The 27349-nt window shown below is 38.8% G+C and overlaps 1 protein-coding gene across 1 annotated transcript in view; it reads left to right on the plus strand.

Moving 5' to 3' along the window:
• The window catches only part of plcxd3 (phosphatidylinositol-specific phospholipase C, X domain containing 3), a 48606-nt gene that overhangs the window by 10793 nt on the left and 10464 nt on the right, over window positions 1–27349 (plus strand). The window contains exons 2-5 of the mRNA XM_020932374.2: window positions 15160–15416; window positions 18098–18271; window positions 23243–23418; window positions 26791–26892. Coding sequence (XP_020788033.1) covers window positions 15160–15416; window positions 18098–18271; window positions 23243–23418; window positions 26791–26892 — 709 coding nt within the window. The remainder of the gene's footprint in view (window positions 1–15159; window positions 15417–18097; window positions 18272–23242; window positions 23419–26790; window positions 26893–27349) is intronic.

A 27349-nucleotide genomic window follows, 5' to 3' on the forward strand; every position in this document is an offset into this window, starting at 1 on the left:
ACGCAAAGTAATAACATTTCTATGAGACAAGCAGGTGACAGACCCTCCACTAGAAAACTCACCAAACCACTTTAAAAACCACCCAGACTCTTCTTTGGTGTGTGGTACATACATGTCAATAAAGTCCTCTTGTAATTTGCCTTTGCACACAGGAGGAGCGTGTCAGTGGTGAACAAGTCATGGAGAAGTAAGCCAACAGTGTTCCCAATAATAAAGGAAATAAAAAAGTAACTACTCTGTTCAAAACTGTTCTTAAATATGAACTAGAAAAGCACTCAGAGAGCGCAGACCTCCGCCAAGGACTACCCCCATTTTTTATATAAATTGCGATAAAATCAGTCTTCTGGATCAAACCTGGATCAGCCTTTGGAATATGAAAGAGGATCCCATTGTCCATCCCTGAGTCAAATTTCATGGGGTTTGGTCAATAATTAACCGAAGATATTGAGAAACTAAATTTTTGGCCCCATTTACCACAATGTTAACTAAAATTTCAAAGTGATCCAGAATCCAGGATTTCTTCCGGATCACCCCCAAAATGAAATCAGTTCTTCCTTTTCACATTTCCAACAAATCCTGAAAATTTCATCAAAATCGGTCCATAACTTTTTGAGTTATGTTGCTAACAGACAAACAAACAAACAAACAAACAGACAAACGCCGGCAAAAACATAACCTCCTTGACGGAGGTAATAATTACAGGCAATAAGTGACATTTAAAATTTAAATGTCTCGAAATGAAAAACACTGAGCTCAGAATTAGACTTATACTTAAACAAACTTTACTGATGCACATGGGAAAATATTTGGACACAGTAGCTCAGATATCACAGTATATAGTATGTATTATAAGAAAAGACTACAAATGGTAATAATAAATTCAAAATAAATTGGAAAGACTGGTGCTAATAAGGCATAATTATATAGATGTATAGAAGTAAAAATAAAACCAAGAAATACAGTAAGGTTGTAAGGGGGTAAAATGTCAAAATCAGCTAATAATTAGCCATAGATAGTTATTTATTCAACCCTTTACAGCTCAAATCTTGCATTATTATCATGGATGACACAACTCTGGTGGGTCTCATCACCAAGAGCGATGAGACTCACTGCAGGAAAGAGGTAAACCTTCTGACCACGTGGTGCAGAGATAGCAACCTCCAGATGCTTATCAGCAAGACTAAGGAGAGTGCTGTTGACTTCCAGAGAGGCCACACCCAACACCTGCCACTGACCATCGACGGTGCTGCTGTGGAGAAAGTGAGTAGCACTAAATTCCTGGAGGTGCACATCAGTGAGGACATCTCCTGGAGCACCAACAATGCATCAGTGCCCAGCAGTGCCTCTATTTTGAGGGAAAACTCAAGCAGGCAAGTGCCTCACCACCATCATGACCACATTCTACAGAGGAACCACTGAGAGCATCCTTTTAGCTGCATCACTGTCTGGGGCAGAATATGCACTGACCATGAGAGGAGAGCCATGCAGCGCATAGTGAACACAGTCCGGAAGATCATTGGTGCACCACTCCCCTCCCTGCAATACATATACACCACCCGCATCACCCACAAAACCATCACAGCTGTGAGTGATGCAAGTCGCCCCGCACACAATCTGTTCAGCCTCCTGCCCTCTGGGAGGACACCACCAGACTCTCTAACAGCTTCATCCACCAGGCTGTTAGGATGCTGAACTTTCTCCCCTCTCTAACCACCAAGCTGCCAGGAAGCTAAGAATCTGTGTCTCCCCAAAGAACACTTGGACTTTTCCATTTATTATTATTATTTATTTATATGCTTGGGAGGGAGAAACACAATTTCAATTCTTCATATGTTTCATATGAAGACTTGACAATAAACTTTTTTGACCTTTGAAATTTATTACATAAAAATAGCAGAAACTTCCCAACTTTTACAAAAAAATTGTACACGCAATAATTATGGATCCTCAAAATATATTGATCTAGATAGTTAATATCATAAGTGTCGTAACAGGCCTATGTAGCCTTCACATCGAGTATCATGACAACAATTTAGTTTGAACTGACAGAATGAAACCCTGTTTATCCTGGCATTGCCTCTTGTCCCCCTCCTTGTTAAGGGGCTTACAGTGACTCAGACCAGCCCCCCATGTCTCCCCTATGGACAGATTTACAGCTCAAAGTCCCTGGATTTTCTGTCAGACCCAAGGGAGCCGCAGAGAGAGTGGATCCGTTTATACTGCCTCTGAAATGGGCTTAACTTAATACTGTGGCCTGGCCTGAGGTATTCTATTCATTTACCTCCACAGAAGCCTGAGCTGCGACAGACAGTGAGAGACAGACACAATGTATAGTCCCCCGTGCCCCCTCCCCTTTCTATGCAAATCTTATGTCTGTTGAAATGCTGCTCACTTATGGGTCAGGCTTATGTGTGACTCTGAGTGGCCATTTATGCATCAGTAAGTTAAATTAAGCATTTCGTTATGGTCTGACTGTCTCATTGAATCATTTAAAGGTGCATTGTTTAACGTTTCTGGTGGAGGATCTGTCACCTACTTGTTTCTGTGGAGATGTCATTGCTCTGCCCGGAATGTTCCACAGTATGACATTAAACATTAAAAGTACTTTACATTTATTAAATTAAAGGTGGTTTTATCGCTCAAAAATACCTATACCATGGGCGACAGTAGCTCAGTTGGAGTGTTTGTCTACTGATTGGCTTTAAGGTTGCAGGTTCACTTCCCGCTCTTGACATAAACATCATTGTTTGGAGTGGTCAGACCTGCTGGTTGGCGGTGTGATTCCAGCTCCTACAGATGAATGCTGTCATTATGTCCTTGAGCAAGACACTTAACCACCTCGCCCCCAGTGTCTGCCCACGCTGAGGTATGGATATGAATCATTCCTTGGTGAAATGTGACCATTTACCATTTTACCATTTACCATAACAAATGCATACAAGGTGAGTAAAGTATTTTGCTCAAGAACAGTATGCTGGAGTAGTGGAAGAGCATATCCAACTGTCAACCTTTGGGTTAGTTGGAAAATGTCCCCACTGATTGAGCCACTGAAATAGCTGTGCCCATCAAACGCATTTAGACAGTAATTTTACACTTGCAATAGCCTGATTCATGAACTGGTTTCACTTCGTGGAAACCTTCTGACCTTACAGCATTAGGATTTGTTCGCTTGACGGTAGGCGGGTACTTTTTTATTTAACCAATTGCTGCTATTTGGTCGTGAAATATGTAATGCACTAGAAGGCTCAGTGGTGTCCAAGTAATTGCGGGCACACCAGCAAACAAAGCAGAGAGTGAACATGTCTCATCAACATGTGTCATCAACATTCTCTTTGTTCTGGCTTTAAATCCTCGATCTCGGGAATTGTTGGCAACACAGAATGTATGGCTTCGTCTACATTCATCTCGACCGCTTTGTTTACTGTTGTGCTGTACCACAAAAGGGACCCAGACAGGCACTTGAGTTTGACATCATGGCATCATGATGGCTCTTTGCTGATTGGCCAGGTGCGTGGTCTGCAACTTCCAGGGTTCTTGCAAACGGTCTAGTGTATTCTGATTCCTGACCTAGTTGCTGGAGAGAAATGAAATTGCATGGAGGCACTAGGTGGTGCCAGTCTGGCTACTCTTGCAATGCTTGTACACAAAATATTCTAATACTTAGTCTGTAAATTACCTTTTTAATTGCATACAAATTAGCATCAATAACCAACAACATTCATTTATCATGTCTTCAATTGTGTGTTGATTGTTCACAGTTCCAGTAATAGATTCTTATAATGAGCGTATATGGGTTGAGATTGTGCAGAAGAGACCACACAGAATCATTACCTCTCAACAGAGCCTGCAATAATCCTCCTGAGTCACATTGGCTATTGCATTACTATCATGTCAATTTCCCCGATCACAGGAAATCATTGAGTTATCTCTGCAAACCAATTACTGTTGTCAGAGGGAATTTCGTTTGGAGGAATAAAACCAATAAAACAATGAAATTATGGATTAAATAGTTGCTTATTTGAAATACGTTTTTTAACATGTTTACTTTATATGGTGGTAATTGTTATTATGGATTTAGTTAATCCATCCTTCAATCCATCAGTTTCAGAATGATGAAAAATCAGGACTGTTGCCATAGTGATTGGCACTTCATTTAAATATTATATTTATATATAAAAAGCTTGGTTGAAAGATTAGGGGTTAGAAAAGATTTTTCAAATGACTATCTCACAATTTGTTTAGAAGATATACAAAATTAGAATATCAAGTATATTCTTAAGACATCGTTAAAAAAGGTTAATGGTAGGTAGCTAGGCTGGTGTCCCCTAGTGCCTCCACTCAATTTCATTTCTGTCCAGCGACTAGGTCAGGAATTGGAATACACTAGACGGTTTGCAAGAACCCCAGAAGTTGTAGACCACGCACCGGCCATTCAGCGAAGAGCTGTGAAGCCATGACGTCAAACTCAAGCACCTGTCTGGGTCCCTTTTGTGGTGCAGCACAACAGTAAACAAAGTGGTCGAAATGGATGTAGACGAAGACAGACATTCTGTGTTGGCAATGATTCCCGAGATCAAGGATTTAAAGCCAGAACAAAGAGAATGTTTGATGAATTTTAGCAAAGGGAAAGACGTTATTACTCTTCTTCCTACTGGATTTGATGCATTACATACGTCACGACCAAACGAATCCTACTGCTGCAAGGCCAGATGGTTTCCACGAAGCCTGATGAATCAGGCTTGATGGTAGTCCCCCCAAAGATAAATTGCATAGCGCATATTTCGGAATCTCTATTGATACTTTGCAGAGACATCATCCTGGGGGTGTTGTACAGGTACATACGGTGACAGTAGCTCAATTGGTAGAGCGTTTTTCCACTGATCCGAAGGTTGGCGGTTCTATTCTTGCTCTCGACATAAACATCATTGGCAGCGGTGACCCACAAGTTGGCTGGTGTGTTTCCAGGTCCCACAGATGAATGAATGTTGTTGTGTCCTTGGTAGAGATGTAACAACATATATAAAAACCAAATCTCACAAGCTAATAGAATTGTAGAAAGGTTACTGTAGTGGACCAAACAGAAAGGCAAAGACAAGGTATAAAAATAAGTTTAAATTTAATAAAGCCAAAAAAGATATAATTTAACAAAGGCTCAAATTAGGCAAATTATTAACAAAAAAGCTGGGCCCAACTGGGGTAACTCAAAATCAAACTGAACAGAACAAAACTAACCCAACCAGACAAAGGAACAGGTGTGTTTAAATACCTGAGGACCAACTAAAGCTAAACACAAGAGGGAGGAATTACACTAATTAACTAACTAAACCAATAACTTAATCAAAGTAAACAAAAAAGCAAATAATTATAATACAGAAAATAATAAGTGATAATAACGTGACCTTAACACAAACTAAACAAATTAACTTAGTAAAACAAACTAAATAGTGCTCCCCCCTTTGCTGAGTTCTGATGGTCTCTCCCAGGGTCCTCCGTCCGGTGCTCAAAAAAACAAAAAGAACAAGTGTAAGTAAATTAGACTTATATTAACTAAAATGCGTGCACTCAAATTAGAACATAAGTCTAAATAACAGAATTAAATTATGTGTAGTGTAATTAACTTAATGTAAATAATAATGAAAATTAAATAATACTGACACTATGGAGTGGTGGCAGAGGTATCCACCACAGTTACTTATTGCTTTTAAAATACCTTGCCATACCTTGCCTTGCCTGTCATAATCCCAAGAATTCAACTAAAAAACATATTTCTTCATGTTGTCTGCACTGAAATGAATCATGGTCTGTGTAGTTCTCTGTGTTTATTATCTGTTACTACAATAAAACAATGTATTTAAGCAAAGGAACTTGTGATTCGATATATAGTGAAAGCCCACGATATTATTGAGAGACCTTTGACGATACAATATTACAATATTTCGGTTATTGTTACATCCCTAGTCTTTGGGCAAGACACTTAACCCACCTCGCCCCGAGTGTCTGTGTACACTGGGGTATGAATGTGTGTGTGTGGTTCCTTGTTGTAAAGTGCTTTGAGTGCCTTGAAGATGGAAAAAGCGCCATATAAAAATGTGACCATTTAAGTGCACTGGCGAAATGTTCGGAAGTTACTATCGTGACACAATGCTCACATAAAAGTTTTAAGATCATCTGAAAACATACAAAAAATACAAAATGATACAACACATTTTCAGGAGCCTGTGTTCATGCTCATGTTTAGGAGTTTGATTTGCAAGTCAAGTCAGCTCTTTCTAGTCTGATTGTGTTAAAACAAAGCTCAGATTAAAGTCTAACAAAGCCTCAAACAGAGCAGTGCCTACAGTTAGCCTCACACCCCCAGAGAATATTGATGACACCAGCTGCAAAGTATCAGTTGAAATGCTAAAAAAGTCGAACAAAACCCAGCTTGACTTATGTTAGCAAGAGTAATGGTCCCTTGCTCTCACTTGGATTCGACGATTTACTTTATATTCAGTCTATGACCTTTGCAGTACTCAGTGTTTTGTGCTCGGTGTAAAAACTGTGTTTGTGCGTTATCGTGCAGCAGCAGAGATTTACAGGCAGGGGGCAGCGCACAAGCCGCTCCCATGGCTGTTATAATTGAGTTTACAGCAGGAACACGTTTATCTGGATTCTAAAAGCCATTGTCATGTATGATGTTTGTATGATCCTGGCGGGGGTGTGTGTGGATAGACTGTCTGCTCATGCTGGGAAAAAATGACTTTGGTGCAGGCTCTGTACTGGTTAAAGAAGACACATTGTGCTTTCGTCTGCTAATAGTTATAATCTATAACACCCATGGATTGTTATTTTATATTTTTAAAATATTTTTTTCTCCATATTGATCTAAAATGGCCTATTAAAATAAACAAGTTAATTGATTTCTTGGTTAGAAAATGGTGGTGCCCAACAGGAGCCAACATCACTATAAAAACTACAAAACAAAACTAAATACAGAGCAGTGGGCGAGTACTGGTGAAAGCAGGAGTAGGATGCAGCAATGACATCTTGAATACAGGGGTATAAAGGTTATGAACATGAATCACTCTAATTGGTTTGCAGAGATAACCGGAGGACCAAACGTTAACCAGACAAACTTTATCCTGTCCCTCGAAATCACTCATGTAAAAGTATTTTTATGAGTAACTCTCTGGTTACAGTCTGTAACATCTGAGTTATAATTTGAAATGTCAGATGCTAAAACATCAAATAATGCCCAAACTTGCATTTTCAAATGAATGGGCACAAAATTTTAAAACAAGAAACGCTCTGGATAATGCCACACTCCCTTAGTCCACTTCTTTATACAGTGTCTGGTAGCAATATATCGTGCTTCACAGTTTATTAATGTGACAGGCCTATCTAAAAGTTACGCAAGTAAATGTAACAGAGTACTCGCCTCTTCTGTGTAATGTAATGCGCGCTCAGTGTCTTCTCTGTGAACGGGCTGTGAGTGAGTCAGAGGCGCAGCGTTGATTTGTTGAAGAGATCCAGACTCAGAGGATGACTCACAGTACGCGGTTCACTCCACAAAAACTGACTTCAATCAAATCTTTGGCATTATTTAGTTTCATTCTTTTGTCCTTTAAAGCTGTTTTATATAACATTTCTGATGGAAGGTCTGATAAGATAAGATAAGATAAGATGAGATAAGATGAGATAAGCCTTTATTGTCTCCAAATGCAGATTTGTCTTGAACAGTACACAGTACAGGTGCACCACCTGCTTGTCTTCATGGTGATGGCATCGCTTTGCCTGACATATTCCACACTTTACAGTAAACTTATCTCCATGGACACAAGCAGGTGACGCAGCGGGCAATTAACTGGTAAGCATTAGCATGAAATACTTAATGCCTCAAGTTGTTTGGATGCCATACTGTAGAACATTACAAGCAATAACATCTCCATGGAGACAAGTAGGTGGCACTCGTCCATAATTTAGTGCATATTTATGAAAATAAAATTATTATGTTTGACATTTGTTTATTGAGAAGAAAAACTCCTTGAGATGAATCATCTTGTGTTCAAGGGGGTCTTCAAAGTTGAACAAAACTTTGGCTTGGCTTATCTTAAAATGTATATGGCAGTTTTTCTCATTATGACTTGGTTTGGTGGCATAGTACATGTGTGAAATATTTATCATAGTTTTACATTAGTTAAGTGGCAGCTTGAGGAAGAAAGCTGAGAAAAAAAGTTCAGAAATATATGAAGTAATGAAGAGTTTGTTAACAGAATCCCTCTGCTTATGTCATCAACCCTGAGAATTATCCTTCTAATCATAACTCTTACATTATTTAAACCTGTTTGGACCCTTGTTAGCATTATGTTTGCTAGTTAGAAGTAGTATTAGTTGTATTATAAGTATGTTTTATATAAAAAAGTACTCTAATATGTAGCACCTTCAGCTTCTCTAAGTTCCATATTTTCTGTAATTTGTGGCCTTTTTCTAGTCATTCTTCTATCTCCCCCAGCACAAGCTCTCTTCATCAGAAAACAATAGAGGCATTTGTGAAGTCTATACGGCGCTGCTTTGTTGATGTGATGTTCTTTTTCTATTTGACAATGACTCATCAAAACAAGAGACGCTGTAGCTCGTTGTCTGTTTTGATCCAGTGGTACCAGAAGTGTGGATTAGAGACAATTCTTTCAAGCTACACTGTTTTGTTCCTCCTTCCCAGGCTCATTTCCACACATGATACAGTCAGTTCTTCAAGATGTTCTTTGTGATTTGTCTTAAAGGTCCTATATTAATCAAAATGGATTCTTGTGAGCTTTAAGGCGTGTTATAATGTTGTTACCTCCTCAAAAATATACCTAGACTTGTGTTGTTTTTTTCATTCACACGTTTATTATTAGTCTGTCTACATCTCAAAGGGATGTTTTTGATCAGGAAATAACATTACAACATCACTGCAAACCCTGCAAACGGTATTCCTTACAAGAAAATATTAGTTACTTGGGTTGCTTACTAAACATCATTGAGTAATATGGTGGTTTTTTGAACAAAGACTAACATTACAAAATCTAACTCAGTGATGTTACTCTTTAAAAGTTACTGATAAAGTATTACTACAACTTTCCTTTAGACAGTAACATTACTTGTCTAAACTTTGTAATTTTACTCATAATGCTCAAGAATGCATCCACATAAACCAGGACTAAACCAGGACTGAACCAGGCACTAAACCAGTATTAAACCAGGTACTAAACCAGGACTAGAGAGAGTGGCCACAGGTCACAGTAACTCCTGTAAATTTCCTGATAACCTCTTCCTTTTTAAGTTATTTTTGTTTGCCCTTTAGGATTTTCTTTTCTTTTTATTTACTTTATTTGTCCAATTAAATAGTCACTATGTTTTGTATTTTTTCTTGGTTTTGCTGGCCTCTTTGTTCTTGGCTGTGTGACTCAGCAGAGCAGTTGGACTATTGTGTATTCCAGAGAGCATCTTCTTCCACTGTCCAACTCTCCAGTGCTGGTTGGAGTTAAGCCGGACATTCCTGTGGAACTATGGAGCAGGACACACAGAGGATGCTGTGCTGGAGCAAAAGTGACACAGCTAAGAAAGAAATTCAAACCTGCAGTTCTGTCCCATCCTGATGAGGAACAGAACGTTACTGGGAAATTCAATCTTGTTTTTGTGAAGACATAATGAAACCCAATAGAAAATAGAGAGTGATCAATATGAGGAAGAAAATATGTTTGTCATGTAGACCAGCCCATTGATCTGAATTGACTTCTACGCATGATCAATGTGAGCTCGCTGAAAACAGTCAGAAAACGTGGAACGTCATATTTGATTCTGATTGGTCGAAGTGTCAGCAGAGCAATCTGAAAAAGAGCACAGACATCTTCCATGTCCACAAATGCACAAAGCTCTTACCTTCTGCATGTTTTTCACAAACTAAATAGTATTGATGCTAAAATAGGCTGAAATACATCTGTCACCATCGCCATGTTTGTTTTTGTTTATTTGGGCGCTTCACCTTTGGTTTTTACACAAACCTCGATGCTGCGGTCGCCCACCACCTGTTGGGCCCTATCACACCAGCGGGGGCCAAGATGGATTATCTTGAAATTGTGAATTCACAAATATTGCGCGAATTCAGCTTGCTATGCAAGGTGAAATCTGCTGATGAATATGTAATGGTCAACTCAGGTGGCCAATCCTCATACTAAGTCATACCTCACCCCTGACATTAACTGGCACAATTCTGATGGATTCTCATAATTGTCTGAATTTTGTCCTCAGGATAATCAGATATTTTATCACCATTCCTGCTTATGACCCAAATAATCTTGTTCTTTCAAAGTGAAATCCTGTGCATGTTTTGGTGACAGCTGAGCTCATGGGGACAGTCAGTTGTTGACTTTGCCCATATCTGCCTTTGAGCTGAACATGATGGTGACGGTGGTGTGTGGAGGCAGGGGTGGAGGAGCGACAGGGTGGAGCATAGGGCTGCAAAATATATCATCAATAATGGAATCAAAATGGATATTTGAATAGTCACTATGTTTGAAAAAAGATCCTGTCATGTAAAAAAAAACTGCTTACCATGTAGTTTTGACTTCTACAAAGATGTTGAGAATGCACGGGATTCTAGTATTAATTTAGGAGTTTAGATTTCAGTTAATTAGTTTCTACTTAGTTTTTATTTCTTTGGTAATTTGGCATATTCAACAAAAACAAAAGATACATAATATATGGCTGCATTTACTTCCACAGACATAAACTGTCTGCAAGATGGCAGCAAATCTACTGTGCAAAAGCAACTTTTTACACACATTACACAGATGTATTTACTCACGGCCCTGGACATCCTGGAATCCTACTATCATCTGTTGTAAAGGGGGAGGTCACAGGGGGTCTTGCGGGTCCTTATAAGGTCACGTTCTCTCTGTTGTGACGCTGGCTGGGTCACGGTCCGGTCTGGAGCAGTGGCCCTGGGGCGCTGCTGTCTGCTCGGGTTAGCCTCAGTACACAGGGTCCTGCTCAGACCTGACTCCTCACACTGCGCCAAACACTGAAAACACTACAGCCAGGCCACCTTAAAGGGCCCATATTACATTTTATCATCTGTATTCTAATGCTGTTTCCTCATCACAAACATACCTGGAGTTTCATTTTGTTTTGCATATTTAGGCTGAGTTCTTTGCTCAAACACTCTGTTCGACCTTGTAATGTCATGTGGCAATCCAAGTGCATCACAACTTTATTAAACTACACCTTAACTAGAATAATAATTTCAACCTGGGAATTGTCCATTTCTACAAAACAAAATGTAAAAGGGAGCTGTTAACGTGACTGCTTGATAACAGCACAAGATGTAATGGAACATTTTAGGCTTTAGACATGCAGACAGACTAATAATAAAGAATTACTCAGACATGTGTGAATGAAACAAAACACAACACACACACATATGTTTCAGATGAGGTAACAACATAACATGCCTTAAAGCTCACAAGAGTCTATTTTGTGCAATGTAGGACCTTTAAATGAAATCTGTACTACTCAAATTGCAGTGAATGTTCTGAATATAATTTTAACTAAATGTTGAGTTTTTGCATTGTGCTGGTGAAGTGTCTGGTCTCATACGTTAGCACGGACCACACAAACCAGAGTGTCCTTTATCTGCATAGCCACCACAAAGAGTAAAGGGCTGAATTAGCACCTAAGAACACTGGATTTCACATTTAGGCCATTAACCAAATTCTGACATTTATTAACGTAAAACATAAACAAAAGCTTTTTATTCTTGCATTTTTATTGGAATTAAAAAGGAAAATGTCTAGACCTGGTAATGACTCAGCCTCTGAAATGTTAAATTCTTACACAAGTATTCTGTGTATGTAATTTAAAGGGCCTAGATTGCACTATATTCTGATCTATGTTCTATCTATGTAATGTTGTTTCCTCATCAAAAACATACCTGGACAAACATACCTTTTTTCCAGCACATGGTTAACACACAAACCCTGCATATTTAGGCTTTAGAGTTCTTCTCTCAAACTGAAAACATGATCTGCTCCAATGTAAACTCCATACACCATCACAAAAATCATGTGGATAACTTCAGCCCTGAACTTAATGTGTACTAAACGAAAGTAACATGAAAACTACCACTACATGACATCATAAGGTGGAAGAGAGCATTTTGAGCTTTGGAGATGTAGATAGACTAATAATAAAGAGTTACTTATGAAACAAAACACAACTCCAGGTATGTTTTTGATGAGGTAACAACATTATAACATGGCTTAAAGCTCACAAGAGTCCATTTTGCTTAATATAGGGCCTATAAGACTGGAAACAAGTAGACCTAATATGACATCTGTTCATTCTGGATCAGTTGATAGATTAGACTTTCAGAATCCTAACATTGCAGTTCTCTTGTAGCTCCTCTCCACAGATCTGACCTGAACTTGACTTGGGGGTGTCACCTGCTTGAGATAGTGGATAAAGAACATCTCCATGGAGACAAGCAGGCAGACCCCTCCTTTCTGTGTCCTATATGAAGTAAACAAAACATGTTCAGTTGTTATGATTTATTAAATTATGTACAATTACAAAACATTTTACACGATGCACAGAGTTTGTTTGTGATGACTGTCCAATCAGAAAGCAGAATAAGCTCTTCACTTTGGCTTTGCAATAAACCTAAACTTGCTTTTTTTAATCTAGTAGAGTGTGTTAGAGCTATTATCTTTAAAGCAGACCTATTATGCAGAATGGACTTTTCAGAGCTTTTAACCATGCTGTTTCACATTTACTCTTTAGAAGTTGTGTTTGGAGTGATATTTGTTTGTTTTGATCTTTAATTGCTTACCGATCAACTGCTGTCAAAAATAACAAAATCTCTTTTGCTAATTTTTATGGATGTGTTTAAAATGTGAACTTTGAACAGAATGATATCATTACCTATTAAAAACATAAATAGCAAATCTAACCTCATTTGCACTGTTTGTCAAATAAATGTCAAACAATATTTTCCCCACATCGTTCACACCTAATCTACAGTGAGATTAAAGAGCCCATATTGCGCTATTGTTGTTTCCTCATCAAAAACATACCTGGAGCTGTGTTTTGTTTCATTCACACATGTTTGACACACAAATCCTGCACATTTAGGCTGAGTTCTCTCAAACAGAAAACACTCACTACAAAAAGGGCTCCATGTGGTTTTAAACTCCTGAGAATGAAACAAAACACAACTCCAGGATGTTTTTGAGGAGGTAACAACATTATAACATGGCTTAAGGCCCACAAGAGTAAATTTTAGTAATATAGGACCTTTAATCCATTGGAGGAAGAAATTTGACTATTTAAATGGTGATGATTAAACGTTTCATCTGGTGCTCGGATTTTTATTATTTGTTATGATGTTATTATGTAACTCTTCAGCACAGATAGAGCCCATAAAACAAAGAAATGAGCAATACACAGAAAAACACATTAAAATTCAGTATAGGTTTGTTTTTCCTTGTTGTTGCCGCTCTCTGGGGGATAAAGATGTTTAAAGTAAATATACACGTACAGACTGTGCACTGTCAGAGTTCAGGAGTAGAATCCATAGATACAGAGCTGTTACCATGGTGACGCATTGTTTTCTCTTTCTAACCCATGGACAGCAGAGGGAGGCGTGTTGATAGAAACTTTAAATGAAAGATTGTTTTCAAGGCTGCAGCCCTCAACACTTGAATGTTTATGCACTATTCATAATGTAAACATGTAAATAATCTATAGCATAAGACATTTCAGATATTAAAGATCCTATATTATGTGAAACTGACTCTTCTGAGCTTTAAGCCATGTTTTAATGTTGTTACCTCCTCAAACTCATACCTGGAGTTTTGTTTTGTTTCGTTCACACATTTGAATAATCCTTTGTTATTATGGTGTGTTCGATTATCCGTCCGTCTCCCACTTCTTCAAGCATTTTATTATGTTACACGTGTCTGACTTAAAGAAAAACGTGGAAGCCAACCCGAAATCTGTTAATTTTTGCTGTTTATCTTCTATTAGCAACTCTACGTTTAGCAACTCCCGTTTAAAACAAGTCTTTGTTCAATATTGACCTCAGCACAACACTGACCACCATACCCATAGGCAGTGATATAGACGCAGTAAGGTACTGCAGTAATACCAGTGACTGAAATGGTCATTTAAACCACCAAATAGTCCAAACACAATGAAAACAGATCATATTTTAAAGTGACACTGGGCACAACTGTCTTGGATTCTATCTCGTAATCCTTACTCGGTTTTCCCTGAGTTCTTCTGAGTTCCAAGTTGCGCCGTCTGAGGAAAAGGGGCATGTCAATGGGTGTCCAGACCATTAGTCTGTTTACATCTTCAAAGCTCAAAATGTTCAGTTTCACCTAGTGATGTAATGAAGTAGTAGTTTTCAAGTTAACAGCTAACTTTTACCTTTAGTTCAGTAGCGATCGACAATTCTAGTAACCAGGCTGGCACCACCTAGCGCCTCTGCTCAAATTCATTTCTCTCCAGCGACTAGGTCAGGAATCGGAATACACTAGACAGTTTGCAAGAACCCCTGAAGTGCGAGTCCGAGCAATGGCCAATCAGTGAAGAGACATAAATTCTGTGTTGGCAACGATTCCTGAGATCGAGGATTTAAAACCAGAACAAAGAGAATGTCGGTGAATTTCATCAAGGGGAAAGATGTTATTGCCCTTCTTCCTACCGGATTTGGGAAAAGCTTAATATACCAGTCAGCCCCGTTAGCGGTGCATTACATACCAAATAGCAGCGATTGGTTAAATAAAAAAAGTACCCACCTACCGTCGAGTGAACGAATCCTAATGCTGCGAGGTCAGATGGTTTCCACGAAATTAAACCGGCTGATGAATCAGGCTACAGTTCTAGGGGTGAAACTATCCAAATTTTTCTAGTGGAGCACTTCCTGTCTAACCATATGAGATCACGTGGTGGAACAGAGTGTTTTCTGGGGCAATTTTTCAGTGTAAAGTCAATTGGAAACAGTCGATGGAGCGTGCCCATGCTCACTTCCGATTTACAACATGGCAGCTAGTGACGGAACTATGTCCATTTATATAGAGAGTCTATGGTACAGGCTTTTTCAATTTCCTCATCTGGTTTTGCATATCTCTTCTGCAGGCTCCCATGATTCCTTCAGTTTCTACATTGACGAGGCTTCTCCGGTGGGTCCGGAGCAGCCGGAGACTGTGCAGAACTTCGTATCCGTGTTTGGGACCGTTGCCAAGAAGCTCATGAGGAAGTGGTTAGCGACGCAGACCATGAACTTCACCAGCCAACTGGAATCCGGCATTCGCTTCTTCGACCTGAGGATCTCCACCAAACCCCGCGACCCTGATAACGAGCTGTACTTCGCCCACGGTCTCTTCAGCGCCACAGTCAGTACTCATGAATATTTAGTCAGGTTTTTGCTGCCTTACCTGACCTTCTCATTTTACCAGCTTAAATATGCATCTGCTGCTTCAATTTTCTGCACTTCAAAGTTATTTATAATGGTGCTATTTGGAGTTTAGCGCACTATATTCTGTTCAAAAGGCTTATGTGTTTGGCAAATGCAAACTTAGAACTCCTTCAAACATGTCTTAACCATTTGACCTGTTGTAGACTTAATATATAAAGTATGGGCCAAAATCCGAAATGAGTCATCGGCAAAGTTATAACTTGAAGTGTTTAAAAAGTGAAAAATGTTTTGAGCTATAAGCACAATTTTCTTTTCTGAAGGATTATGTGCTCGCTGACCTAAAAATCTTTCAAATATATCTTAGCCATTTGACTTGTTTTAGAGTCAAAATCTGCAAAATCTGAAATAGAAAGACAAAATTATAACTGTAGTTTTTTAAAAAGTCAAGAGGTGACTGCTTCAAATTGGGAACACAATAGTCTTTTCTGAACGATTGTTTTTGGTAATGTCTAACCACAGAAATCTCTACAAACATCTGATTACTATTTAACTTATTTTAGAGCTAGTAGCTTAAGTATGGAGTATGTTCCAAAATCTGAAATAAGTGATCATCAAAATGACTTGGGTTGTTTATAAGTGAAGAGGCTCAGAGGTCGAGCTATATCACCACATTATTTCCAAACTGAAGACTTATTTTTATCATAAAGTTCTAAGTGGTGGTTTAAAAGGGTGGCTTGGAGGTCATTAGAAAGTCCTTATGCCTCAAGTGGAGCAGTTCAAGTATGTCTGGGCTGTTGTATTGATCTGGCAAAAAGGAGCTGAGTCGAAAGTCAAAGCTCTTGATTTACAAATGAGTCTACAGCGTTCCTTCTCTCCCCTGTGCTCCCCAAAAGGATAAGATCCCAGATACAAGCGCTCGTAATGAGTTTTCTCTGCAGGGTGTTGAGTGCTCACTCAGAGAAAGCAAGGCTCAAAACTGCAGCCGTTTTGGTTGCATAAGAGCCCCAAATTAGATCTGACCAGAAAGTTGTTTTTTTTAAATAAATGGGATAAAAATCTGAACCACACGTGTAATTATTCATAGGGACAACAGACACATGTAGGCACTTCAGGCATGGAGAAGAGAGTACCAGGATCCCCCCACTTTTTTTTGTGAGCCAGTAATTCCAGAGATAGAGTTTTGAAAGAGCTTATGGACAATATATTAAGCCTTACAGACCTTTTTCACAATCGTCAGAAGTGCCACGATACAGGGTAAACATCACTTACGTTAATGCTTTTCTGCGGCAAAATATCTATGGAAATGTCTCACGTATTTTTCACCAGCTTCATAAATCTGCCTCATCACCAAATCTTCAACCAACAAGGTCGACAAAGGACATATTCTGTCCATGAAGAATTTATCCACAACTATCAAGGTAAGAAAGACGACAAAAGGCGAACGACGACTAGCATTAGTGAACTACTCCTGAGCAAAACTAACATATGGTTATGAATAAAACAGAAGCAACTTGTTAACTCAGACTGATTCTACAATTAAAATTAAAAATCGATGTAGATATTAGCATAGACAGAGAGATTTGTGCAGTTTAAATGCGAGACATGTAATTTGTGAACATCTGTAGCATTCAAACTGCCCAAATCTCTCTGTTTATGCCAATATCTACATCATGAAATTAATTTTTTATTTTAATTATAGAAACAGTCTGAGTTCACAAGTTACTTATTACTTATTACTTAAGCTGGTAGAAAATATGTAAGACATTTCCACAGATATTTTGCCATAGAAAAGCATAAACATAAGTGATGTTTACCCTACATCGCAGCACTTCTGGCCGTTGTGAAAAAGGTGTATTGCAGGCACACGTTACTGCTATCGGCAAAAGTGTAAGCACTAAATTAGGTCTTATGTTTCACTCATAAACAGTCAGAAAATAGTTGTTTACTTTCCATAACTTACATTGCAATGATAAGAAGTATGAGGGAAGAGAAAGAGAGGAACGCCCAGTCACGTGGGAGGAGCTCGGAACAGAGCCATTGCTCCTTCACACTGAATTGTTTTGGATAGCTGGGGCACAATGCTTTAAAAACAGCTAAAGGTATAAACTCATCTACAGGTCATTATACAAAAACAGCTTTAATGGGCCCATATTATGCTATTTTCTGATCTATATTATAATGTTGTTTCCTTGTCAAACACATAACTGGAGTGTTTTGTTTCATTCACATATATTTATCACACAAACAGATTAGGTTGAGCTCTTCTCTCAAAAAGAAAACACTGTTCCACTTTGTGATGTCATGTGGTAATACAGGAAGTACCCCACCGTGTTTTTAACTCCATACGCCTCCACTAGAATTTGGATAATTTCAGCCCTAGAGTTTCCAATTTCTACTAAACAAAAGAAATGAAAACTAGCACTGCATGACATCATAAGGTGGAACAGAGCATTTGAGCTTTGGAGATATAGACGGATAATGCAGAGTTACTCAAACATGTGTCAATGTAACAAAAACACAACTCTGACTATGATCTAAAGAGGTAACAACATTATAACATGGCTTAACGCTTACAAGACTCAATTTTGTGTAATATAGGATCTTTAACTTACCCTATCGATTGCATTATTTATGTTTTATTCTTTGTGTTTCTCGCAGGTCAGAGAAGGCCTGGAGCAGATCAGTAGTTTCTTATCAGCTCATGCTCGAGAGGTGGTCTTTCTGGACTTCAACCACTTCTATGGCGTTCAGAACCATCACCATGAAAAGCTGGTGGCCATGTTAAAGGAGGTGTTCGGAGACAAGCTGTGTCCAGTGGTTTTTGCCCAAGAGGTGACTGCTATTATACAACTACAGTATTCCACACATATTAGCGCTGAAAATTTTGGTAAAATATCTGATTGCGGTTAGATTTGCATTTGTATTTTAAAAGTGCACCATGTAACTTTTCTGGTGGAGGGTCTGCCATGTGCTTTTCTCCATGGAGAGTACACAGAATGGCTTCGAAAGTTTCTACAATGGAGACCAAATCAGGCCAAGTTACAAGTCAGATCTGTGGAGAGGCAATTCTGCTCACAGAATGCCTCTTTTTCTAGGTATTTTTGAGTTATAAAACCACCTGTAAATGTAAGCTACAATTAGATGTGATATTGTGGCACATTCCAAGCAGAACAAGGACCTAGCCATAGAAACAAGCAGGTGACAGACACCCAACCAGAAAGTTACATAGTATACCTTTAATGCACTATGTAACTTTCATGAGGAGGGTCCACCACCTGCTTGTCTCTGTGATGATGATATTACTTTGTCTGGAATATTCCACAGTATGCCATCAAACGTATCCATCTTGTATTCATTCAATTAATTAATTAGTTTTTTATTGCTCAAAAATACCAGCCAGGTTGGCACCACCTAGTGCTGCCGTTCAATTTCATTTCTCTCCAGTGACTAGGTCAGGAATCGGAATACACTAGACGGTTTGCAAGAACTCCGGAAGTTGTAGACCGAGACAATCAGTCTGGGTCAATTTTGTGGCACAGCACAACAGTAAACAAAGCAGCCAAGATGGATGTAGACAAAGCCATACATTCTGTGTTGGCAACGATTCCCGAGATTGAGGATAAAGCAGGAAAAAAGAGAATGTTTGGAGAATTTTATCAAGTGGAAAGACGTTATTGCCTTTTTTCCTACGGGATTTGACGCATTACATACTTTACAACCAAATAACAGTGATTGGTTAAATAAAAAAAGTACCCGCTTACTGAACAAATCCTAATGCTGCGAGGTTAGACGGTTTCCACAAGGTGAATCAGGCTGATGAATCCATGTATAGAAATACCTTCACAAACATACATTCTTACTATGAGCGTGGTCACCTCTCCATAGATCTGCCCTGTTGGCATCACATGCTTATTTTTATGAAAACAGACAAGTCTAATAGCGCATTGTGGCACATTCCAGACAAAGCAATAATATTTCCATGGAGACAAGGAAAGACCAGACCTTCCAGCAGAAAAGTTACAAAATACAACCTTAATAATAAAATTCTGTACAAAGTTGACATTTTAAACACATTCAGAAGAACTGATAACAAATGAAATATGAACTGAAAAACAAATACAAAAGTCACATTTCAGATTATTTCACTTTTTGTACAGATACAACTACAAGGTTAGCTATTTTCAAGCAGAATAAGACAGAATATTTTGTTGTTTGTCAAAGAAATTATGATACTCCAAAATGTTACTCTTTCCTATTGCTTCCATTAAAATTACAGTTTCAGTGGCGATTAATCTTACGCCATATAAAACCATCAATACGCCCAAAACAATGTGATAATAATTACTGTCTATTGTCTCTGTGTCTTGATGCGTTTCATTTGAAGATACAGAATAGAAGGTCTCAGCTCTAATCATAGTTCATATGTGGTTGGAACTGTGCAATTTTCTATAAAAGGACCCATCAAAGGCCCCGCTTAGCTGCACATAATTACACAATCTACAAGTGTTAGTTTATACCAGCTGCTAAGAAGCACTATACCTTTTTAACATTAATGTTCCTTAGATTAGATGAATTTTGCATTGTTTTTTGTCATATACTTGATTAGCCCTTGTTTCGTTTATATGAAATAAAAAAAAAAATGCAGGTGTTTTTATTGCTAAGAATATACACTAAAAAACATGATTCTTAAAATGAACTGTGTGTCTTCAGAGGTATAGATAGTTTAATGACTTTCTGTGACATTCTAGACAAAGCAATAACATCTCCATGGAGACAAGCAGGGGGCAGATCTAATCAGGCTAATGTATGTAGTTGTTGTGTGACATTTTAGTTACGTTCTGCGACCTTCTTCCACCAATTAGAAAAAAACTGTTGTCTCTACCTGCCATTGTTTATTCACTAATGATGAAACGTCTAGTCACACAACGTTGCATTCAATTACAGGTGGTTTTCTTGCTCAGACTTACCATGAATATTCTTCTTGCATTCTTACAGGAAAGGCTTTCCTCAGATCAGACTTATATCATGGCCTGGTGGCATCACTATAACTATTGCTAAAGAGATAGATAAGTATAATGCCGTGCTGTGGAAGATTAGTGCCACCTAGTGCTTCTGCTCAATTTCATTTCTCTCCAGTGACTAGGTCACTAGACTAGGTTTGCAAGAACCCCAGAAGCTGTAGACCAGGGTTGGGTAAACTACGGCCCAGGGGCTATATGCGGCCCTTAAATCTTCTTAATCCAGCAGGCCATTGAAGAACAATAATAATAATAATTTTCAGTGTTTTTCAAAGTCATTTCAATAAATAGTAAATATCGTGGGATTTGAAAGACAGATATTTTGCTGTAATGCTTTGTAATAATTTTCAGTTATGGGATATTTCAATAGCATGGGATCTATTTTCTATATATGCCATGTAATTTTTTTCTCTTATGAGGTGGATTACCAAAAAACTCCATCCATCTTCTCCTGGTCCAGCCCTTCTGTCAAATTTTAGAACACTTTGTGGCCCTCGAGTCAAAAAGTTTGCCCACCCCTGTTGTAGACCGGCCAGTCATCAAAGAGCTGTGAAGTCATGACGTCAAACTCATGCGCCTGTCTGGGTCCATTTTGTGGTACAGCACAACAGTAAACAAAGCGGTCTCCACGAAGCGAAACCAGCTGATGAATGAGGCTAGTGGAACGTTCCAGGCAAAGCAATAAGTTCTTGCAGGAGACCAGAAAAGTTACATATTGCACCTTTTAAGTCCGTTATTTTGATGAGTTTTTCTATTGAGTGAAATCACAGCGGGGTGTTCTACATGTATCTCTAATTGTGGAATATTTAGGAGTCACACATTAGTAAACAGCCAAAAAAGTTTTAAGATTTCAGAACAGCACAAATGAGCTCATTTAAGTCAGTTCTTTGGAGGTAGCTTGTGTTAAAATAAAGCAGAGTGTAATAAAGCCTCAGACAGATCAGAGCCTCCATTTAGCATCACACGCCCAGGGAATGTTGATGCCATTAACTGCAAAGTACCTATAGAAATCTCTCCGTCCTCATGACCCTGATGAACCCTTCCCGTGCAGATCCCTCTATACAACAGCTGTTAGGGAAGAAAAGAGTCTATAAGAGCTGCTGGCTTCACACTATACACACACACACAAGTTACAAGGACTTGTGAAGTAGGCCTATTCAATTATCCAAGCAGACTGGATCTTGTGGACACTCTCAGCCTCTAGAATAAATGTTGAAATGTGAATATGTTCTGTACATTTGTCACATTTGCTCCTTTATAGCGTGGGTTGTATACAGAACCTCCATCCTGGTTTAACTGCGTGCAGTCTGTTCAGCCATATGCCTCTGGGCTGGGACTGGTCAAGTATAAGGCCTTCAGGAAATGGGTCTTACATTATCTTACAGCAGCGATGTCCAAGTAAGCCACATATTTATACAAAGATGAACTGAGGACTGTAGACTAGTGGTTAATACAGAGAATAATTAACATATGTGCCTTAGATGCTCTGTAGATAAGTACTTGATATTCATTTTATCGATGTAGATTTAGAAAACTTGCCTCAAAATGTAGGCTACTGTTTAGGGAAATAGAACATAATCTGCACTTAATTAACATGTGTATTCAAATTGCGGTTTTCTCAGACAGATTTACAAAAATTAATAGTTCATTTACTCTGTATTTATTAGAAATAGAAGTGGTAGAACTGAAAATTAGTATGCAGATAGACCTTGTTCAGACTTGATGTTTTTCTGTGCTTTTCAATGCAGATCTGTTCTCTTGGAGCCTATTCCCTTGTACCCTGAGTGAGCATAATGGCTGCCATGTTTTATTCCATTTTTAATTTTGTTATCATTGTTTCCTTACTGACAATGGAAATATACTGAATCTCAGAGGGAGGTTGAATGTAACCATTGTTCTGTCCCTCTGCAGTATCCATGAAAGAATACGTTCCTAGTTTAGTCATGGTTTGGACCTGGTTTGGACCTAGTTTAGACCTGACTTAGTCCTGGTTTAGACCTGGTTTAGACCTTGCTTAGTCCTGGTTTAGACCTGGCTTAGTCCTGCCTTAGACCTAGTTTAGACCTGGTTTATCTGCCAGCTGTTTTTATCCAATTGTAGGTGCCCGTGCACTACCTATAGAAGAAGTTCTTGGCCTAGTCCTGATTTAGACCTGATTTACTTTGTGTTTAGACCTACTTTTATCCCACTGTATTCCTTGTAGGTGACCCTTCAGTATCTGTGGGAGAAGGAGTTCTTATTTTAGTCCTGCTTAACTTAAGACCTGATTTAGTCAGGGTTTAGACTGATTTAGAACAGGTTTAGACCTGGCTTAGTCCTGGTTTAGTCCTGGTTTAGACCTGGTTTAGACCTGGTTTATCTGGCAATTGTTTTTATCCCATTGTAGGTGACACTGCTCTACCTATAGGAGAAGTTCTTGGTTTAGTCCTGGTTTAGACCTGATTTAGTTTGTGTTTAGACCTACTTTTATCCCATTGTATTCCTTTGCGCTTGTAGGTGGCCCTTCAGTACCTGTGGGAGAAGGAGTTCTTATTTAATCCTGGTTAATTTAAGACCTGGTTTAGTCTTGGTTTAGACCTGTTTCTGTCTGATGATTATTTTCTTACTGTAACTATGAATCTGATTATGTTGTGTACTTGTAGGTGACCCTGCAGTACCTGTAGAAGAAGGAGTTCTTAGTTTAATCCTGGTTGAAACCTGGTTTAGACCTTTTTTTAAAATCTGATAATTATTTTTCATCTTACTGTAACTGTGAATCTCATTTGTCTGTGGTATCCTGTTGTAGGTGACCCTGCAGTACCTGTGGGAGAAGGAGTACCAAGTCCTTGTGTTCTACCACCACCCCATGGCTCTGGAGGTGCCCTTCCTGTGGCCAGGGCAGATGATGCCGTCCCCCTGGGCCAACACCACTGACCCGGAGAAGCTTGTGCAGTTCCTCCAGGCCTCGCTCACGGATCGCAGGTCGTCACCACACAGACTCTTATTCGTTCTGACAGACAGTACTTCTCAATGACAACCACAGCCCCGTGAATAGGCTGGTGCTGTGAACTGTAGCCTCTTGTAGCTGTCTCTCAGTTTCTCTGGGGACCTTGAACATGGAACATATTGACACAACTTAGAGGTGGAACGCAATGAAGGCAGAAATCAGCTGGACAACATTTTGTTTTTTGTTTTAGATTGACTATGTTTCGCCATCCACCCAAGAAGCTTCTTGAGTTTTGATCTATCTAGCTGGGATGTTCATTTCAATGTAGATAGCTTCACCTTTCAGAGAGCTATTTCATTTTTAGACCAGTGACTTACAGAGCCCTTTCACAACTGAAGAAGCCTCTTGAATGAGCGACAAAACATATCCACTCTAAAAAAGTGTTGTCCACTTGACAAACCTTCTTTTGCTATGAACCCTGCTTGGACGATTGTGGGGTTACACAGACATCTTATTGTTAAAAAAAACAAAACAAAAAAACCCCATTAACTTTTTGTAATTTCATCTTTATTTCTCTTTTTTTAGAAAGAGAAAATAAATAGAATCACTGTTGTTTCATTGTGATTAACAAATTCGATTCTGTCATAAGCAGGTGTTTAGACATGTGGTTCCTTAATGTGTCAACATTTTTCTCGAGTGCTAATTGAACCAGAGTAAAACAAGATCTAATCACAATCACATTTTTTATTTTGGTAGTGAATTTGTTATTCTGGCATAATTTTTCCTTCTCCTTTTGTGCTTCATATTTTAAAGACACACATTTAGATCTTAGCCCTGCTCATATGCTGTATGTTTGGACACATAGGGGCTGTAGAAGACTTTATATTTAATATCAGATGTATTGGAGGCTCATGCTGTTCTGGTCCTTTGACATGTGGCTCAGCTGTCACCTGCTCCAGAGCTGTGCCACCTGCTGCAGCCAGGGGGCACTGGTCTTGAAGAATTAATTCATAATGCACACATTGTTTATTGAAAATGATGAAGACCTGTAACTGCTTAAAAGGTTAAGAGTTAAGAGCTTCATGGTATTAATTAAAAAGTGACAAGCCTGAATCATTATTAAGGCTCATTGGGTGTAGTTGTTATCAGGTGTTACCAAATGTTTCCATTTATTGAAAAAAGTTCTTATAAGTTGGAGCTTTCTACATAGAAAATATTTTCAAAAGTCTATTTCATTATCTTCTACATTCACTTGTTCTTTTAATTTTAAGAGTGGTGTGGCGCAACATAGGCATAGTTTTATGACAGAGATAAGCAGTAAAGTGTTGCAGATTTTTGTAGCAGTATAGAGAAATTTTGACCTAAACGGTAATTTGTGGGTTTTTTTCTTTTGTGTAGTGAAAATACAGTACAAATCACAGTTTTTAATATTCATACTTCTACTACTATTGATACTTGTTGTTCTGTATACAGTCCCTGACAAAAGTCCTGTCGCTTATCCATTTTGTAGAAACAAAAGCTTATAACCTGACTTTAAATTAATCGATTGGCTTTAGAAATGTCTCATATGAAAGCTAAAACCCTCCCAAATTATGCTCAATATACTAAAATAAATTTGCTTCACTGAAGAAAGATTGATCATTTAATGAACACAGAAAGGTCAGATTTTGGCAAGACAAAAGTCTTGTCGCCTTGTCATACGATGCACCCAATCCTAGATTACAGCCTCACCTGTGATCAGTTACTGATCAATCAATTAGTGGGTGTGTATAAAAAGAACCTCAGCACATCAGACCTTCACATCAACTGCAACTTGATCTCTGACAACATGCCTAAGATCCACCCTGAGACCAAAGCATTAATTATCAAGAGGCTGAAGACCAGATCCACTGCTGAGGTGGCTGACACCTTCAATGTGTCTCAGCGTCAAGTACAAAGAATAAGAAAAAGATCTGAAATGACTGGAGATGTTTTTGACAAGCCCAGGTCCGGCAGACCCCGCAAGACAACTGCTCGGGAGGACCGTTTGTTGATTCGAAAATCCAAGGCCAGCCCCTTTTCCACTGCAGCAGACTCCACCAGGCCTGGTCACCTCAAGTCCCTGTGTCAACCACAACAGTTTGTAGAATTCTGTCTGGAAATGGCCTCCATGGTCGAATCAGTGCACAGAAACCAGCACTAAACAAAAGGCAATTAAAAAAACGTGTGGCATTTGCCAAGGCCCACAGCCTGCTAAAAGGATGGACACTGGAAAAGTGGCAGAAGGTGGATTTCTCAGATGAATCCTCAGTTGAATTACATCACAGCTGCCGCAAATATTGCAGGAGACCTACTGGAGCCGCATGGATCCAAGATTCACCCAGAAAACAGTTAAGTTTGGTGGCGGAAAAATCCTGGTCTGGGGTTACATCCATTATGGGGGTGTGCGAGACATTTGCAGGGTGGAAGGCAATATCAATAACCTAAAATATCAAGAACTATTAGCTACCTCTTGCATTCCCAACCATAAAAGGGGTCAAATTTTGCAGCAGCGATGGTGCTCCATCGCATAATTCTATCTCAACATCAAAGTTTCTCAAGGCGAAGATCATCAAGGTGCTCCAGGACTGGCCAACCCAGTCACCAGACATGAACATCATTGAGCATGTCTGGGGTAGAATGAAAGAGGAAGCATGGAAGGCAAAACCAAAGAATCTTGATGAACTCTGGGAGGCATGTAAGACGTTTTCTTTGCTATTCCTGATGACCTCATCAACAAATTGTATGAATCATTGTCAAACCGCATGGATGCGTCCTTCAAGCTCATGGAAGTCATACAAGATATTAACTATGGATATCACTGCACCACTACTTCATTCACTGACGTTATGCAACATATTTTTGTATTTGAAGTAAATTATTTGTTAAATTTTCTGTAGGCGACAAAACTTTTGTCTTGCCAAAATCTGACCTTTTTGTGTTCATTAAATGATCAATCTTTCTTCAGTGAAGCAATTTTTTTTTTAGTATATTGAGCATAATTTGGGAGGGTTTTAGCTTTCATATGAGACATTTCTAAAACCAATCGATTAATTTAAAGTCAAGTTATAAGCTTTTGTTTCTACAAAATGGATAAGCGACAAGACTTTTGTCAGGGACTGTATATGTGCATGGCAGAATGTTCATCAGTTACCATGGAGACACAATACACTCATTAGCAAACACTGTCAAAAGTAATAATAATGCTGAGATTAAAGTCTAACAAGGCTCAGATAGAGCAGTGCCTACAGTTAGCATCACAGCCTCAGGGAATGTTAATAAAGTATCAGAATGACTCATTGATAATTACTCAGACACAGGAATAACATGCAAACTCCACACTGCACTATCATTAAAACTAAACAGAACTGTCTTTTATGTGTTTACAGAAAGAAAGGGTCTTTCTTCGTGTCTCAGGTGGTCCTCACTCCGAAGGCCAGCACAGTGATGAAGGGCGTGGCCAGTGGACTCCGGGAGACCATCACAGAGAGGTATGTGCCCCCTACTGTTCATCTGCAGTAATGAAAGTAGAAGTACAAGATTACATCATGATCAAATTGAAATGGGAAAAGAATGCAATTAGCACATCATAAAGACATAATTTCCCTCACAAACAACAAAACCTCCTGTCTTATTCTGCATAAAAACTGCTAACCCTGTAGTTTAGATCTGTGCAAACATTTTAAAATGTGATTCTTAGTTTGTTAGGTTCTTGTAAATTGTTCAGTATGCATTCATAATGTGAATTTTGAACAGAATCCTATTACTGCTGTTTACTGATCTATGCTGTAATGTTTCCTCATCACAAATATACCCGGAGTTGTGTTTAGTTTCATTCAAATGTTTAACACACAAACCCTGTATATTTAGGGAGTTCTCCTCTCAAACAGAAAATACTCTGTTCCACCTCATGATGTCATATGGAAGTGCTCCACTGTGTTTTTAAAC

Source organism: Boleophthalmus pectinirostris, unplaced genomic scaffold (genome assembly GCF_026225935.1).
Source record: "Boleophthalmus pectinirostris isolate CB_2022bp ecotype Guang Dong unplaced genomic scaffold, ASM2622593v1 HiC_scaffold_4, whole genome shotgun sequence".
NCBI lineage: Eukaryota > Metazoa > Chordata > Actinopteri > Gobiiformes > Gobiidae > Boleophthalmus > Boleophthalmus pectinirostris.